This window comes from Chiloscyllium punctatum, chromosome 19 (assembly GCF_047496795.1).
Source record: "Chiloscyllium punctatum isolate Juve2018m chromosome 19, sChiPun1.3, whole genome shotgun sequence".
Classification (NCBI taxonomy): Eukaryota; Metazoa; Chordata; class Chondrichthyes; order Orectolobiformes; family Hemiscylliidae; genus Chiloscyllium; species Chiloscyllium punctatum.
In genome coordinates, this window is record NC_092757.1 from 47745393 (window position 1) to 47763401 (window position 18009).

The 18009-nt window shown below is 38.7% G+C and overlaps 1 protein-coding gene across 2 annotated transcripts in view; it reads left to right on the forward strand.

The window, feature by feature from the left end:
* Positions 1–18009, forward strand: part of LOC140491232 (linker for activation of T-cells family member 2-like) — a 75731-nt gene that overhangs the window by 10903 nt on the left and 46819 nt on the right. The window contains exons 1-2 of one of the 2 annotated variants that reach the window (XM_072589204.1): positions 2142–2226; positions 3404–3502. In XM_072589204.1, the coding sequence (XP_072445305.1) occupies positions 2190–2226; positions 3404–3502 (136 nt within the window). In that variant the 5' untranslated portion in view covers positions 2142–2189. Of the gene's footprint in view, positions 1–2141; positions 2227–3403; positions 3503–18009 lie in introns of those variants that run through there. The other variant, XM_072589205.1, reaches the window with a different exon arrangement.

Below are 18009 nucleotides of genomic sequence, written 5' to 3' on the forward strand. Positions count from 1 at the left end.
CTGCTGTAGTCTCTGTAGAAGGGAGGGAGAAGAGGGTTTGGGTGATCATAATTGCTGGAGTGATATTATTTGACAGAAAGCAGACCAGACCCAGATTGAGTCATAACGTTACAATATGGAAGGGGGCTTCAGCCCATTTCAGATGTTAGGTCTCTGGAAGTGCTGTCCATTTAGATTAGATTACTTACAGTGTGGAAACAGGCCCTTCGGCCCAACAAGTCCACACCGCCCCGCCGAAGCGTAACCCACCCATACCCCTACATCTACATCTACCCCTTACCTAACACTATGGGCAATTTAGCATGGCCAATTCACCTGACCTGCACATCTTTGAACTGTGGGAGGAAACCGGAGCACCCGGAGGAAACCCACGCAGACACGGGGAGAACGTGCAAACTCCACACAGTCAGTCGCCTGAGGCGGGAATTGAACCCGGGTCTCAGGCGCTGTGAGGCAGCAGTGCTAACCACTGTGCCACCGTGCCGCCCACATTTAGTCTATTTCCCTTGTTCTTTTCCTACATTTTACTCTTCTCTTTTCATTATTTCATCATTTACTTTCCCTTTCAAAAACTGTTTAGGATTATGATTCCAAAATCTACTCCCTCATTCTTCGTTCTAATTATCTTAACATGTCACTGCTTTTTGCTAACTAAATAAAAATTGTTTCCCCATTCACTTTATCAAAACCTGTCTTAATACTTTATCAATTTTCATTTTAAGCTTGATTGTTCTATTAAAAGAAAATATTATTTATTTTTGTCTCCCCATAAATATAGTTTCTCACGGTTGATAACATTTTTCTGAATCAATTTTGGACCTTCTCATCTTTACTAAAGCAGGGTTTACAAACTGCTTGCAGCATTCGGACTACAGTTTTAACAAATACTTTGTGTAGCATTTTCTAAATTTTAGTGCTTATACTTTTATTTCGGAAACCTATAGCCCTGAGTTCAGTGTAACCCTGCCAAATTTTGCACTTCATAGACGCAAGCCTACTCCATTCCCATCAGTGATGTTGGATTAAAACAGAAGCTTTCAATTTCACAAACATTTTATCAGCTTGCTCGTGCTAGCTATGTGGCAACAGTGGCTATGGTTGAAAAATTCTTCATGGTTGTAAAATGCTCTGAGAAGTCTGTTGGTTATGAAACGTGTTGTATAAATGCACACCTTTCTTCTTAAGGATGTGTGTCAGAGCTCCTAAGTTTCTCTTTTAAAAGTTTTCCCATTTATTATCAATTTCCTTTGTAATCCTCCCAAATATTTACTCTCTCTACATTATGTTTCATCTGACATCTATCTTCCAAACAGTTGACTTGGTCATGTTCCAACTCAGTATGGAAACTTTTACTCACTGTGCACTCTTCCCAGCTAGTGGAGATGTTTAATACTCTAAAAGAAGTCCTAAGAGTTGTCAACAATGGATAGACTCAAAGAAATGTACAGAAGTTTAAATCCTACCTGAATAAGGTGCAGAGATGGATAAGTGGGCTTGGCATATAAATCAGCTGTCATCTGAGTGAATAGCGAATCAGGCTTGAGGTACTTAGTCATATTCATATTAAAATTTCAATCTTGCAAAATGATCGTTATTAGTAAGGCTAGAATTTATTGCATATCCCTAGGCATCCTTGAGAAGGTCGTGCTGAGCCAATGTAAGACCGTAAAACGTAGGATCAGATGAAGGCTATTCAGCCTATCAACTTTGCTGTGCCATTCAATGAGCATTGCTGATCATCTAACCCTCTACGTCACCTACGTGCCTTTGCACCATAATTCCTGATTCCCTTACTGATTAAAATCTGTCTAGAGTTAACTTAAAGCCATAGTCTCAACAGTTCTCTGTGATAACGAATTCCACAGATTCCACTACTGTCTGAGAGAAGTAATTCCAATTTATCTTTGATTTCAATATGCAACCCCCTAATTCAGAGATTATGCTAACCTGGGGATCCTGTGGTTAATATGGTTTAGGTCCATCCAGTGAGGTGTTAGGGAGGGAGTTCTGACATTTCGGCCAAGCACCAATGAAACAGTGGTGTTGTAGTTGTAAATTGGGATGTTCTATGACTTTTATAGGGGAACTTGGAGGTGATGGTGTTCCGTCTAGACAAATGTAGGAGATTCTGTCAAAGAAGCCATGACGACTTGCAGCAGAGAATCTTGTAGCTGGTTCACATTACAGCTATGCTGCCAAAGGTGGAAAGAATGAATGATCAAGAAGGTAGATTGTCTGTTAAATTGGCTGTATTCACCAGCACTTCAGTCCTTTGATCTTTATAGTTGGATGTATTCCAATTGTACTCAGAAGTCTTGCAAGTAGAAGTCTGATACTTATGCATATTTGAGTAATGTGATTTGGAAACAGTTTTCTATGTGTTAAAAATGTAATTGTTTTAAAAATTGAATTTTGGCCTACTGATTTTTATTGTTTCATATTAGTAGTGATTATTTTTTATAAAGTCTATGATTGACCCATATGAAATTGTAGCGGGTGTATTGCATGATTAAAAAGTGTGCTATAATGAAAGATCTCAAGTACAGTGACAATATGAAGGCTCAAGAATTAGAATGAAAGGCAAATTTCAATTGAACTACATCAGCAGGAAAACCAAGCTTATAAATGAGAATTGAGGAATGAATCTGGGAAGAGAAGGACTTAACAGAAATAATGAGAAAGGCATGTCAGATCTGTTCAAAATAAATGGCACAATTTTTGTTGAAAGAACCACATGAAATTTAACTTCAAAGTTTTAGACAAAGTATTAATGCAGAGTAGCAATTAACAAAGCTGATAGAAATATCCAATTATAAGCAGAATACAGTTCAGAGGAAGTATGATCAAGGGCTGTGGTCAGACCACACCTTGAGCACAGTGTCAACTCCGATAGCCGAAGTTCAAAATAAGAAGAGCCATGAGGCTGTCAGAGACTGACTGATAAGAAAAATCTGAAACCACTTGGGGTCTATCAGTTTGATTAAAAAATGACTGGTTTCTTAGAATTGTGCAAGGTAGTCAATGGTGGGTTTAAAAATAACACAAAATTTGAAAATAGTTGGAGTTGGAATATCCAAGGAACTTGCAACATATTAAGTCCAATGTATTCTTAACATTATTTGTTTAATATATGCTATTAGCTCCTAGATAGGGAAGTGGAAGTGGGAAGCTTGGAATCATTTAAGAATTAATTGAAAGGGAGAAGAATCTTCCTGGATGAATGACTTTCCTTTCTGTAATTAACACGAAGCAGGAAATATTTTCTTAACTAGAAATCTTGACAGTGAGTACTTAAAATAATAGTGTAGAAACAGGGCTACATTAAAATAATGAACAAATTGTGACTGTTTAACAGTGTTTTTAATTCTGTATAAATGTTGTATCTTTTGAACTCCTTACACAGGAATGAATCAAGTGGAGCTGTGGTTGGGTGTTCTCTCTGTTCTTCCACTTGCGGTCCTTGTAATGCTCTGTTCCCGGTGTAGACTATTTGGGAATCGCAGTAAGTACCCATTTGCTTGATTCCACATGACGTCTGGTGGTCTTGGTGTGTGTTAGACTCTCAAATTCAGACAATTAACACTTTGGTTATTTATTTATTCCATGGGATGTGGGCTGTAAGGCCAGCATTTGTTGCCTATCCATACTTACCGTTGAAATGAGCGGCTTGTGAGATTATTTCATTTAAGAGTCAACCAGATTACTGAGTCTACTGGATAAGAATGGCAATTGCCTTTCCTGAAGAACGTTAGTGAACCTGATCGGCTTTAATGACAATTAATAACAGTTTAATGTCACCTTTGTTGAGATTAGCTTTAATTCCAGATTTATTAATTTAAATTCCAGTAGTTTCCGTGGTGGGATTTGAACCGTGTGCCCAGAGCATTAGCTCAGTAATCTGAATTACTTCTACATTAATGATCTGGATGAAAGAACTAAGGGCATTGTGGCTATGTTTGCAGATGAAACAAAGATAGGGAGAGGGGCAGGTAGTATTGAGGAAGTAGGGAGGTGCAGAAGGTTATGGACAGGTTAGGAGAGTGGGCAAAGAACTGGCAGATGGACTATAACGTGGGAAAGTGTGAGGTCATGCACTTTGGTAGGAAGAATAGAGGCATGGACTATTTTCTAAATGGGGAGAAAATTCAGAAGTCTAAAGTGCAAAGAGACTTGGGAGGTCTCGTCCAGTATTTTCTCAAGGTAAACTTGCAGGTTGAGTCAGTAGTTAGGAAGGCAAATGCAATGATGGCATTTACTTTGAGGACTTGAATATAAAGTAGGGATGTACTCCTGAGGCTCTATAAGGCTCTGGTCAGACCACATTTGGAGTATTGTACACAGTTTTGGGCCCCATATCTCAGAAAGGATGTACTAGTGCTGGAGTGTGTTCAGAGAGGTATACAGAATGGTCCCAGGAATGAAAAGCTTAACATATGAGGAGCGTTTGAGGATCCTGGGTCTCTACTCGATGGAGTTTAGAAGGATGAGAGGGGATCTAATCGAAACATACAGAATGTTGAATGGCCTGGTCAGAATAGATGTTGGGAAGATATTTCCGTTTGTAGGACAGACCAGGACCTGAGGGCACAGCCTTAGATTAAAGGGAAGACTTTTTGGAATGGAGATAAGGAGAAATGTCTTTAACTAGAGAGTGGTGAATCTATGGAATTCACTGCCACAGAGGGCTGTGGAGGCCAGGTCATTGAGTGTATTTAAGACAGAGATAGATAAGTTCTTGAAAGACAAGGACATAAAGGATTATGGGGAGTAAGTGGGAGAATGGGTTTGAGAAAATTATCAGCCATGATTGAATGGTGGAGCAGACTCAATGGGTTGAATGGTCTAATTTCTGCTCCTGTGTTCTATGGATTGATTACAATTCCACATACATTATTAGACCACCACCTCCCTCCCTCTTTGTGTTTCTTCACCACAGTTTTCTGCACAAGATTGTTTTCTGCATTGGCACCAGTTACTTTGTTCCAATAGAGAGCTCAGTTGCTTAATAAACTATGCTTCATACTTTTCTTGTGCTCTCTCTCCTGTTTTTTCTCCCACCCCCCCCCCCCCCCAACTTCTTGATCTCAAGCATTAAATATTCATTATAATTTTTAAAGCATGTGAAATACCGTTGATTCTGATATAACACGATAGTCCAGTTCTCGTGCGATTTTGCATTATAAGAAAATGGTGCAATAGCTGTATCACTTAAACTAATGGGGCCAGGATCGCATTATAGCCAGTATAAATAAGAAAAGTTCATGTTCTCCAAATAATGGTCTAAATTCTTCAACTGTGTTAAAGCCATTTACATTGAAGAAACACTCGTTATAGCAGAACAGACTGTACCACATAATTTTATTTCTTTCTTCCATGGAATTTGGGCATCACTGGCAAGACCTGCATTTACTGTCTATTCCAATTATCTGTTATCTAAGTTGGCATTTGAAAGTGCAGTTAACAGTCAACCACATTATTGTGCATCTGGAGTTACATGTAGGCCAGACTTGGCAAAGACAGTAGATTTCCTTCCCAAAAGGACATTAGCAAACAATATTGCCTTTTATGATGATTGTAGTTTTGTTGTCACCATTACTCCTAGCTGTATATTCATGATTTATGAATTGAATTTAAATTCCTGAATTTGGAATTTCCCCAACATTAACTTATTTCCTAGTTCGCTTATCCAGACTTATGAATAGAATTTAAATTCCACCAATTGCGATGGTGGAATTTGAACCTATTTTCCCAGAATGCTAATCTAGGCCTCTAGATGATTAGTCTAGCATTAAATCGCTGACTCCCCTATTAAAAATAAGAATATAAAGTAGTATGTGAGCAATGGATAGGGATTCACAATGATTTTAACTTAGACTCAACGTAATTTATGCCTTTTTAATGCATACCTGAAAAGTTAATCCATAGAAATATAAAATTACTGAATGAACCTTTTTATGGTAAAATTCTGCCACGCTCTTCAAATCCCATCTTTTGTAGGTCAAGATCAAAAATGTCATCAAGATTGAGAGGTGGGAGGACTAAAAATAATGCAATGTGGAAAGTGAAATAAAAATGACATGTTGCAAACAGTTTAACATTTTTAATGAAACCTTCATGGGTTTAGTCAACAGCAAAATACAACAGTGTCATCAAATATGTTCTGAGAATCGATCTATTTCAGTTAGCTTCAGTTAGCAGATAGCAAGTTTGACTTCGCTTTCAGGTGTTGGGTAATGTTTGAGCTATGTCGTTGTGAAACTTAGACTGGGCACTGCAGGCTGTTTTGTTGAAAGTTGACACGAAACATGAACACGTTGGTGGGGTGGAATCAGAGGTATGTCGGGAACCTGAACTGTATTAGCCTCAGGACTGTATGGTTAATTGTTACTTCCTTTACAAATTTGGTGCAAAGTTTGAATGTGTGGATACTCCCTTGCTTCCCCACCACCCTCCAACACCCCCTAGCATTTGCAGTTAATGGGAACAGCTCCCCACATGCTTGCTGATTATCCTGTTAAGTTTACTCTGGAGTAACTTGCATTACTATAGTGCCTTTAATGATAATACGTCTGAAAGCACTTTTCAGCCACTTGGGTTTCTTTTTCAAGAGTGGGCATTGTTATAATGTTTGAAGCCCTGCAGGTGATTTGTAGCAATATGATAACAACCAAATAACTTGCCTTTAAAGTCTAGACTAAGGGATAAATAGTGCTCAATGCCATCCCGTTCTTCAAAGTAGTGTCACAACGTTTTTGGAAGTTCACGGGAAAGGCCACTTTGTGGCCTTTTGAGAAACTTGCAACACGATGCCACCCAACTCTACCTCTTAGGATATGTGACTGTCTCTCACTAACCAATACTTTTCTAATCCAACTTTGGAATGATACATTGAGGGCTTTACATTCAAACACAGTGGTGTTACAAACTCCAGGAACAACCATGAGCAAATTGTTAATCACTAAGATTGAAACTGATCACTGCCGATAATCCATTGCTGTCCAATGCTAACATTATCACATGAAATAGTATTATAATTTTTGACAATTCATTATTTGCTACTTCCCTTCAAATACTTTGATGTTATTTCAAGGATATTTGCAGAAACTCCTCTTAAATATTCTGTGTAAATGTATGACATAAAAGTCATTAATACTTTTCAACAAAATGTTTTGAAATTTTAACACTCTATTTGGTCTTCTAACTGGAACTGCCTATTTCACTGTATGTTTGACCCCTGCATGTGAAAATTTAGGACACCTTAGATCCCAGTGCCCTCATTTTTCAAAACTTAAAAACACTGCACAAAGAATTTAAGAATTTTGGCTATTTATGGAAACTGCACCATTCATTTGCAACAACTAGACCTCCTTCATGAAATCATAATGAACTTACTCTGGATGCTGGAAAAATGAATTAAAAAACAAAATACTGCAAATACCCAATGAGTCTGGCAGTATCCGTGGAGAGAGAGAAAAACAGTTAATGTTTCAGATTATGTTGACCTTTCATCTCAGTTCTGATAAAAGGTCATCTCAACCTGAAACGTTAACCCTGCTTCTAAATTAAAATCGTGTTGCAGTTTAGAGAAAGCTATCTCCTAATTTGCAGCAATCTTTTTCACATGTTTCCCACCCCCCCTTTACCACAACCCTGTGCCTCCTTCCCTCAGGCTTGCTGATCCAAAGTTGGAAACTTTCCTCCTGATGTTGAAATATCTCCATTAGCTCAACTCTCTTTATCGTTGCAACCTTCTCTAACCTTCAACTCTCTGAAATCTCAATCACTATTTTTGGCCTCTTGTACGTCTCTAACTTCTTTTCCCCCACAAATGGTGCCTGGCTTTTACTTACAAGTTCTAAGCACTGGAGTACCCTTCCAAAAATCTTTATCCGTCTCCTCCTTTAAGAGGCTTCTTAAAATTTGCCTCTTTCCCAAAGCCTTTAGTTGTCTGCCAATGTGACCTTCAGTTTCATGTTAATTTATAACTACTTACGCTCCTGTGTTGTTCATTGTACTGTTTTGCTGTGTTGAAAGTGCTATTTAACGCAAATTTCTGTATACAGTTCAGTAATTGACCAGAAAATCTCCATTTTTAGAGCAATAGTATTTTATTATGACGTTTTTGAAGACATTTATCACTGCTGGATCCTGACTCAATTTCAGTGAAACCTTCGATGTTTTGATTTTTTATTATTCTCACTTGTTCTGCCGTCCTTAACAGTGGGAGAAACATAATGTAATGATGAAAGTAAAAGTATTTAAGAATGCATACTCCCTCCAATATTTCATCCAAGTCACAATAGTCTAACCAGACCATAGAACTATTCTCTTGTTAGAAAGAGACAACTGTGGTTATTTAACATGAGGGCCACCATACCTCAGGCGAGGGGAGAGGTTGAGAAGGAGAGTCCTCCATGGTAACCTGAGCCATTCAGGAATTGAATACCTGCTGTCAGCATCACACTGCTTCACAAACCAACCATTCAAGCTAAACAGACCCCCCTCCCTCCAATATATATCCCTCTACCAACAACTAGTCATTGACTTTTTTATTTTTGGGATCTTGATTTTCATTAATTCATTGCTACACTTCCTGTAGAAGAATGAAGATTTCACCTCAATGCGTTGTCAGATGTCTTAAGGTGAAGAGACAATATATAGGTGCAAATTCTTTCATTCTTTATGCATTTTCAATTAATTCTGTGAATGTTGGCATCTCTGGCAATGCCTCATTGCTCTCGAAGTTGGCAGTGGGTGCTTATTCTCTTCAATTGCAGCCAGTGTGAGGAAGGTGCTGTTATACTGCTGTGATGTTGGTAGTTCCAAAATTTTGACACCAACAATAATGTAGTGTTGATATACGTACACATTGAATGTATGTGTGACTGAATAAGAAATGTGATGGTGGTGATCCCGTTTACCTCCTGCCCCTTTCTGTACAGATGAAAGAAGTTGCTGTTTTGGCAGAAATCGAGTGTTGATCTTCAGAAAGGAGGTGTAGCAGACTTCCTTTCTGGACTTTCCACTTAGTTTCTTTGCATGATATTTCTCCATGATTATTTTTAAATTGTGCTTGTCATTAATTCCACCTGGAGCAAACAGAGGTTAATAGTTTATGATGAACTGGAGAATGCCGACTTGCAGGCTAAAGTTTGAACTATTTTTACAATTGGAGCCAGGAATTTTGATGAAATATGAACAAATCCACACGCAGAGATAATTGTAGTGTTGTAGAATGTTTTACTTTCTCTCAGATTATGCCATTAGATTCCCAGCAGTTGCAGAAAAAGTTTCCCTGAGCTGACTAGTTTCCTGTTTTCAGTAGCTGCATTTTGATATTTACACAGTTTAATATTACAGTAAAACAGGCCTGGTCATTTACTTCTCCAGTAGTTGTGGGAGTGTGTTGCGCACAACTTGATCGCTACATTTCCTGACATTAGAACTGCAACTATACTTCAGAAATGGTCTTGTGATGTTGCCTGTATCAGCATCACAAGACCATTTCTGAAGGATGAAGGGCTTTTGCCTGAAACGTCGATTTTACTGCTCTTCCGATGCTGCCTGAACTGCTGTGCTTTTCCAGCACTACCCTAATCTAGACTGCCTGTGTCAGCTCTCCGTGAGAGTTGGGAGCACCATGTCAAGTCCTGCTCCATAATTTTATGGCCAACTATGATGTGCTCATAATGTGGCCAATCCATAGGCTGGCAGCAGCCATGTCACAGAACAGAACATTAGAACCTCTACCTGTATGTAAAAGTCCATCTTACCATAGCAACTCTGACTACTTGAGTGAACCGCACTTCTACTAACTGGTAGAAAGCACTTTATGACATCTTGAGAATCTGAATGGTGCTGTATAAATGCAAGTTCTTTACTTTTATTTCTACTTTATTTTCCCTGCACTTAATTCACTCCACTTTCTATCCTGCTCCCATTTTGTACCTTATTCCTGCTCTGTCCTGATTGTAAAGATTATGAAGGGACAGTCATAAGCTTAAAGGTGTTTTTTGGTTGGCCACACCCCTTTTCTTGTTCAGTCAAACAGACAAAAATCGACAACATCTGCAGTATGTAAAAATTCACTGAGACAGGAAAGGCTGTTGACATGAATAAACTTGTAGGCAGTCCACGGAGTCTGGGCACGCCCACGTGAGTGCATGTTAAAGGTTAATAGAACCAAATGCAAGGCCAGAATAAAGATTTTAAATACATCAACTGTCACCCAGCTCTGATCATTATGTTGGTGATATTTGCACATTTATTACTTCCGGCTTTTGCTCTACAGTTACCTAATGCCATAAATTACATGGTTGGAGGTCATCTTGTAGCAGATATCTCCAGAGCAAAATTTTTTCTAATTTATCAGATTGCTGTCAATTGCTTTACAAGGTATTTGTTTCAGAAAGGTTTAACGTTGAGCAGAGTACTAAGCTACCCCTGGTATGCTGGCATAATAACAACTTGAGTGGGAGGACAGCTCTGAATCTCAAAGGGGACCGATCCACCATCTAAGTCTCCATCTAAGCCTTAATATCAATCATACTACAAATTGTAATTTGACAGACACTATCATGTAATAAACTTGCGTAGAACCTGAACAAGAGAAACAGGAGCAGACGTAGGCTGTATGATGCCTTAGGCTTGTTCATGGTTCATCTTCGATCTTAATTCCACTTCCTTGCCAAATCTCTTCTCCTCTGATTCTGCTAATGTCGAAACGTCCATTGATCTCCTATTAAATGTGCTCAACAACTGAAGTAGAGAATTCTAAAGACTCTCAAGCTATTGATCCCTCATCCTGAGACTATACTCACTAATTCAAGATTTCCCAGATCAAAGAAACTCAGCATCAGTTAATCAAGGCCTCTCAGAATTTTAAGTTTCAATGAGATCACCTCTCTTTCTGAAGTGGAAAGAAGTGTGCTCATTCTACTCTGCATTTTCTCATGGAATTAATTTAGTGAAGCTTCACTATCCCATTTCCACATTGTTCAATAGATACCAAGACCAAAACTGCACACAGTACTCCAGCTATGGCCTTGTAAAAACCCTTTACAACTGCAGTGGGACGTCCTTACTCTTGTGTTTATAATAGAGTTCATGTATCCATTTGCCTTCCTAACGGCTTGCTGTATCTGCATGCTAATTTTGTGAGCCACTTCATTGCAAATCAATCAGAATAGTTCTCATTTTAATTTTTTTATTCTTCCCATCCAAATGGTGAGCCTCACATTTTACCATATTATACTTTACCTACTGTCTTCTCACATACACACTTAACCTGACAATATTCCTTTGCACCTTTTTATTATTAATGCAGCTTATTTTTTCCACACAGCTTTGTAGTGTCAAACTTAAATATATCACCTTGGCACCTTTGTCTCATTCAATAATTTAGATTGTAAACTAACTGAGGCACAAGCGCTGATCCTTGAGGCAGTTCAGACTGTCAACTTGAAATTGACTCATTTATTTCTGATTTGCTTTCTGTCCCATAACCAATCCTCTATCCATACCTGAAATCGAACTGGACCGTCACATAAATGCTGAAGCCAGAAGAGGAGGCCAGAGATTGGGGATTTTATGGTGAGTAACTCACCTCTTGAGTCCACAGTTCATGTTTTTCAGGTACAATTTTGAAGTATGTTGGAATACACTCTGCCTGCCCGGATAACTACAGCTCCAGTCTTGTCTGTCAAGATGATTGACAATATTCAGGACACAACATCTCACTTGATTGGCATCCCATTGACCAACTTGAATATTCATTTCCTCCTCCTCCACCTTCAGACTTTTGCTGTCAGTGTATTATTATACAAGACCTATCTACTGAAGCAACTCATCGAATCTCCATTGACACCAACTTTCAAACTTGTGACCTCTACCACCTAAATGAACAAGAGGTGCAGTTGCATGGGAATACCAAAGCTTGCAAGTTCCTTTCCAAGTCCCACACCATCCTGACTTGGAACTATATTTCTGTTCCATCACTTGCACCTTTGGAACTTATTCCATTACAGCACTTAACCTACACAAGGGCATTTAGGGATGGGTGACAAGTGTGGGTCACCCTCAATGCCCTGAGAAAGACTTTTTCACAAAATGCATTCCACCGTTTCCACATGACTAAATTGTTCTTTATCGCCTTGTTCTTTTTGTTTCCTCCTTTCTTGGATGGATACATTAACTGATTGTTACCATTTCAGAATCTAAGAAATTCTGAAGGATCCAAACCATTACTTCCACAACCACTGCAGCAACCTCATTTCAAAGCCTCAGATATAGGTTCAAAACTTTTGTTATACATTTTTCTTTGATTATGTAAATTACTTTAAATTCTTCAGACTTATTAGATTCTTCGGACACTTCCTATTTCTGATCTTTTAACTGTAGACAACTATAAACCATTTGTTTGATTTCTGTCATCACCCCCATTATAATTTCTCCTGTCACTACCTTTAAGGGAACTAGGTTTGCTTTTCCCCCGTCTGTCCTTTTATTTACATACCTGCAAAAATGTCATAACTGTTTTTATTTCTTACCACTTTACTCTCATTCTATCCTTCTCCCTCTTTATCAATTTTTAAGTGGTTTATTCTAAAAATCAGCCTGTTCTCAGGATTATAATTCTTCTTAGTGATCTTGAATGTCTCTTAATTTTAATACTACTCTTAAACTTTTCTCATTTAGTTGCAGATATATCCTGTTGGGTTTCAACTTCTCAGTACAATGTTAAGAGATTTCAATATTTCTTGAAATGTTCACCATTCCTCACTTGCGGAAATAAAGTTAGAGGAGGGGAGTGGTAGACCTTTGCTGAGAATTTCTCAACAAGATTGGAAGCATTGCTGCTGCTTCTTGTGCCAGGCCACTGGATGAAGCATTGGAAGATGTAGATACATAATAGAGTAAGGTTGTGCATGTGTTCCTGTACCTGCACAGACTAGTTTCTGCCAAACATGCAAAGAATCCAAATGATGAATCTTAAACCATCATGAGGACAATGAAAGATTCAGATAGATAATGAGAGCAGAACAAGATACTTTTTTTTAAAGCATTTCCAGGAAGAAGTTAAAATGAATTATGGAGTGGAGTGGAATATTCCTGTGTCAATAAGGTAATAGGGAGCAAAAAACAAGGTAATAAGTAGGCAATGGAGCCAGTAGATGGAAATGAGGAAGAGAGGAGATAGTGGAGGAGGGGTGTGGTGGTGTGCATAGTAGGGGAAGCCTTTAGAGAAGAAGTTATGCAATGAATTCCGTTATATGGTGGAACATGTGGAGGCTCAGTCATTGTGAATATTCGAGATGAGAGGCCACTAGATGTAAACCCTTCCAATGAAGATATTGAGGGATTTAGGGAGTGTGGGGGAAAGTGGCGCTGTAATAGAAGTTCAGATCTGGTTTGATGGTGAATCAGGCTGATTGTCTGAATGACTTATTGCTGCTCCAATTTCCCATCTTCCTTTATAATAATAACTGCATTCAGATTGGACTGCGTTAGCAGATTAATCTGACCACCAAGCAGTGACCACAAATGGAGCGAGCCCTTATTCACTTCCTGTGTAGTTTATATCGTGAGAATATTTCACTATCAGCCAGTGCTGACATTTTCTACTGTCCCCTCCTCACCTGTCTAACATTCATGTGAGCTGAACCCTAACTGATGTTTTGTTGAATTGCATTGATGTTATGTCCCATTGTGCCAATTTTTTGTGCTATTCCCTTCATTGTTGAAATTGGTGTTAGCACAACCTTTTTTGGAGTTTGGCAAAATGTAAACCATTTTCTATAGGGTTAAACATTATTTGATAAATTACTGCCTGAATATTTTCTATTTGCTGACTGTGGGCAATCTGTTTATGGACAATAGGAGGGACTGTCACCAATCGCACAAGAAGTATTTCTTAAATGAGCTACAAAATGAGCTGAAACTGAGCTACAAAAGTACAAATGTTAACCCATAACTACAAAAGAAGTATTTATCCAGTGCTCCATTGTTCAGCTTAAAGTGTGCTCTTGCCACATTTGGTAGTTCTGTGATCTTGTATTATTTGTTCATGCAGTAATTTGAGGAAGACTTGCATTTACTTATTTATATACCATTACCTTATCTGTTCTTGTGATGCCCGAAGTGCTTTGCAACTAGAAAATCAATTTTGAAAGACAGTCTTTGCTATCTAGATAAACACAAAAGTATTTTACACACAGGAAATCTCAGAAACCGGATCCATTTTGATGTTATTGTTGAGGGATAAATGTTGGTTGGCAGCAAACCTAATGCTGTTCACATATTACCTTTTGTATCTCCTGTGGATTCTTCTCCTATCGCTCCCAGCTTATCCTTATCTTTCTCCTAGTATTTATGAACTTACATATGTATATTGCTTAGTTCTTTTCTTAACTTGCCCATTTTCCTTCCCATTTTTCTTGAAGGTGTTGACTCTGTATTGAACTGTAGTTCAAAAAGTTGCTGTTCTTCTCTGATACCTTATGCTTGAGCCTTTACTGTGAGTGTTTTTAATTATTACACCACAAGTTACATCATTTCCAAGTCTACACCCGTCTTGGTCAATACCCCCAAACATGCCATTCCAGCAAGGAATGGTGACAAGCTGTTGGCCCTTTTGGACTTCTATTTACATTTTATCCTCTGTACTAAGTCCCATTATTGTCATTCCCAGAAAGATAATGGCATTGAATTTCAAATGTCAGATCTCAAGATGGATGTTATCTGATGGTTCATTTCCCTGCTCCTGATTGCTAATCACAATAGTCAAATTATTTGAGTTGAGGCTAGCCTTTGTAGACCTTGGTAAATCATAATTACAGTATTGTGTACACCATATTACAGTATTATGCACCCCATATCACAAAAAATATTGATTAGACAATGGCAATGCAAGAATACTGCTATCAGGAAAAAACAATCAACAGGCTTTGGATGTCTCTCCTTAGAAAAGAGCTGAAAGATGAACTGTTCGATGCAAGGTTGCCAACTGTGATTGAATGAAATTCTGAAGGTTTATCACATGACTTCTTCCACACTCTAGCCATTAGATGTACATGATGAAAAGAGGAATAAAAGGATAGATTGATTTGACAGATGAAGAGGAGGCCAATGCTAGCATAGAAATGCGAGTACAGCACAGAAATGTGCTATTTGGTTCACCATGTGCATGCAATGTAATAATATTTGATCAGTTCCTTTATGGTAAATGGGACAGAATCTGGTTCATTTTGCCTATTTTCTGGTTGTTGGAGAGAATGACAAAATTTTCACAGTGAAGCCTGTGCATATATTAATGTGGGCACCAATACCTACGTCTGGATCTTTCCTGGAGACACATTAGAAGTGATCAGAATGAACACCAGGCATACTTTATTCCGGCTTGTGGGTTCTTCAGCTTTTCACTAGGCTGTAAAGAGAATGTTAAATGCTGCCATCAAAGGTAAGGATTTTCCTTTAACATTTAATGTATGGGGAACTGGGCAGCAGTGGATACTCTCCTCATAGATCCAAAGGACAATTACTAACTCCTGTGCCACTCACTTACACCTTTCATCAGCATCCAATTGGTACAGTGACCATAGGAGCTGCCCCAGCTAGTCCTCTTCAAAACAATTAGCTGCCTTTGAAGGCCATCTGGCAAAGCTGAGGATTCCCAATTTTGAGTGAGCTTCAGACCTGTGTGTCACTGGGCATGTAGTATCTGTAATATTCTCAGTGTCATTTGCTCTGCTGAGATGAGGTAAATATTAACTTTATTTAAGAAACATCTTATTGTAGATTCACATTGCCATGAGACTGCAAGGGAGTGTAAGATCATGTGACATTTGATCACTTCCTGTGGTGTATGCTGTCTCATTTAGCATATTGCACAGACTAAACGTTCACCCTAAATACTATGGTGTGGGGTCTGCCTTCCTTGGTTCAGAATGTGGAGCACCAGTGTATGTTTGTTCCTTTTAGTCTGTGAGGGTGAGTGTACATTGGGCAGGTCTGTGTTAGGTGAGCCCTTACTTATCTCCATTGAGACATTGTCCCTGCACATAAGCCTTATATGTGCGAGTGCTTTCACTGATTTAGTTGATCTCTTAAAATTTCCAGTGATTGAACAGAGAATTTGCACTGCTTTGGGCTGGCAGATTCTTTTTCAAGACCTCTAAAGTAATCTTTCTTGACTTCAGTACATGGCTGAGTAATGCTATGCGAGTTAATGTTTTGGGCTTTAACAGTGTCTGCTAATGATAAAAGAATGAGCAAATATCAATATCAGTATTAATCTTCATTTGCACTTAGTGAGAGAAAATAATAAAATATTGAAATGTAGTATACTCTGTGTGATTGTTTACCCACTATCCCCATGGATGCTACCGCGCTCTCCCTCAGAACTCCTCAATTTGAGCAAGATAGGTGGATACATTTCCAAAACCTTTGCAGGATCAAGCAAATTTAAACAACTGTCTGATATGCTCAAGCAGCCCAGTAGTAAATGTTTTGAACCAAATCCACAAAAATGTTTGTATTTGAATTGAATGGTCTGCCGGCGTTGTCATCCCTCATTTTCTTGGAAGTGTTGGCAAAATAATGATTTTCTTTCATTGTTACTAGGATGTAAGCCATCACTAAATTTCTTTGAAGCCATTGTTTGGAACCCCTGCAGTCCATTTGATATCAGTCAACCCACAGTACTGCAGTGATTTTACCCCAACAATAACAATGTATGGCAATATGTTTACTGTCAAGATGGTGAGTGATATCGAGAGGAACTTGGAGGTGATGGTGTTCCCATGCATTTGTTGCCCTTAGAGTTCGCAGGTTGGGAAGCTGTAGCTGAAGTAACTTTGGCAAAGTCAGGAATGTGATGAAATACTTTACACTTATTGGCTAAGGGCAGTTTCAATAACATTCAAGAAACGCAGTAACAACCAGGACAAAACAACCAGCTTGATTGGCACTTTCATCCATCACCTTCCTATTCACTCTTCTACCATTGATGCACAGTGATCATAGTATATGCCATCTGCAAAGTGCATTGCAACACTTCACCTAGGCCCAGGGACAGCACCTTCCACACTCTCGATCTCTACCACCTGGAGGGACAAGGGCAGAAGATGAATGGAAATACAATCATCTAAAGTTCTTTTATATCTTTTTGACTTGTAACATAAAATCAACCTTCACTGTCACTGGATCAAAATCCTGGAGCTTCCTTCCAAACAGTACTATGAGTTCCCTCCACCTCATGAACTGCAACAGTTCAAGAAAACAATTCATAATCATCTTCTTGAGGGCAGGCAACAAATACTGGTCTGGCCAGTGACACCCACATCCTGTGAATCAATGAAAAAGAAAGTGCATTCACCTATAGCTACAGTGAACATTGCATTAAATTCCTTACGTGTGCACTTGAAATGGTGAAAGGGGTTTGAGGAGTTATTGTTCAACCCTGTTTTGATGTCAGACATTCATTTTAATCTCACTTCTGAAAATTAATCTTTCTTATCCAGATTGGGGCACGGGTTGTAATACGGACTGAAGCTGAGTAGTGCTAGTTAACCCCACACTGAGCATTGGTTATTTTCCACAGCACCCATCCTTTGACTGTACAATATTTAGCTAATCTAATTGAGTAGTGGTTCCAGAGGTATGTTGACTGAAGAATTCAACAATGTTGACCCCATTGAATATCAGGTGGTGGAGGTGTAATTCCCTATTGTTGACAATGAATATCACATACATTTTTGCTGTACATGTGTCATGTGTCGCTTAATGTTTTCCAGGCCTGTTGCAACCAGGCGCAGACTGTTTCATTATCTGAGGAGTTGCGCTTGGTACCGAATGTTGTGTAATCATCAGCGAACTACTGCCGTTAGGATGGGGAACACAGTCATTGGTGAAGCAGCTGATGGTGGTTCAGATTTCTTTCCTTCCTTATTGTTTAAAGTGGAATGTTTTTGCACGATTCCTATTGATTTCAGTTTTACTATGGCACCTTGA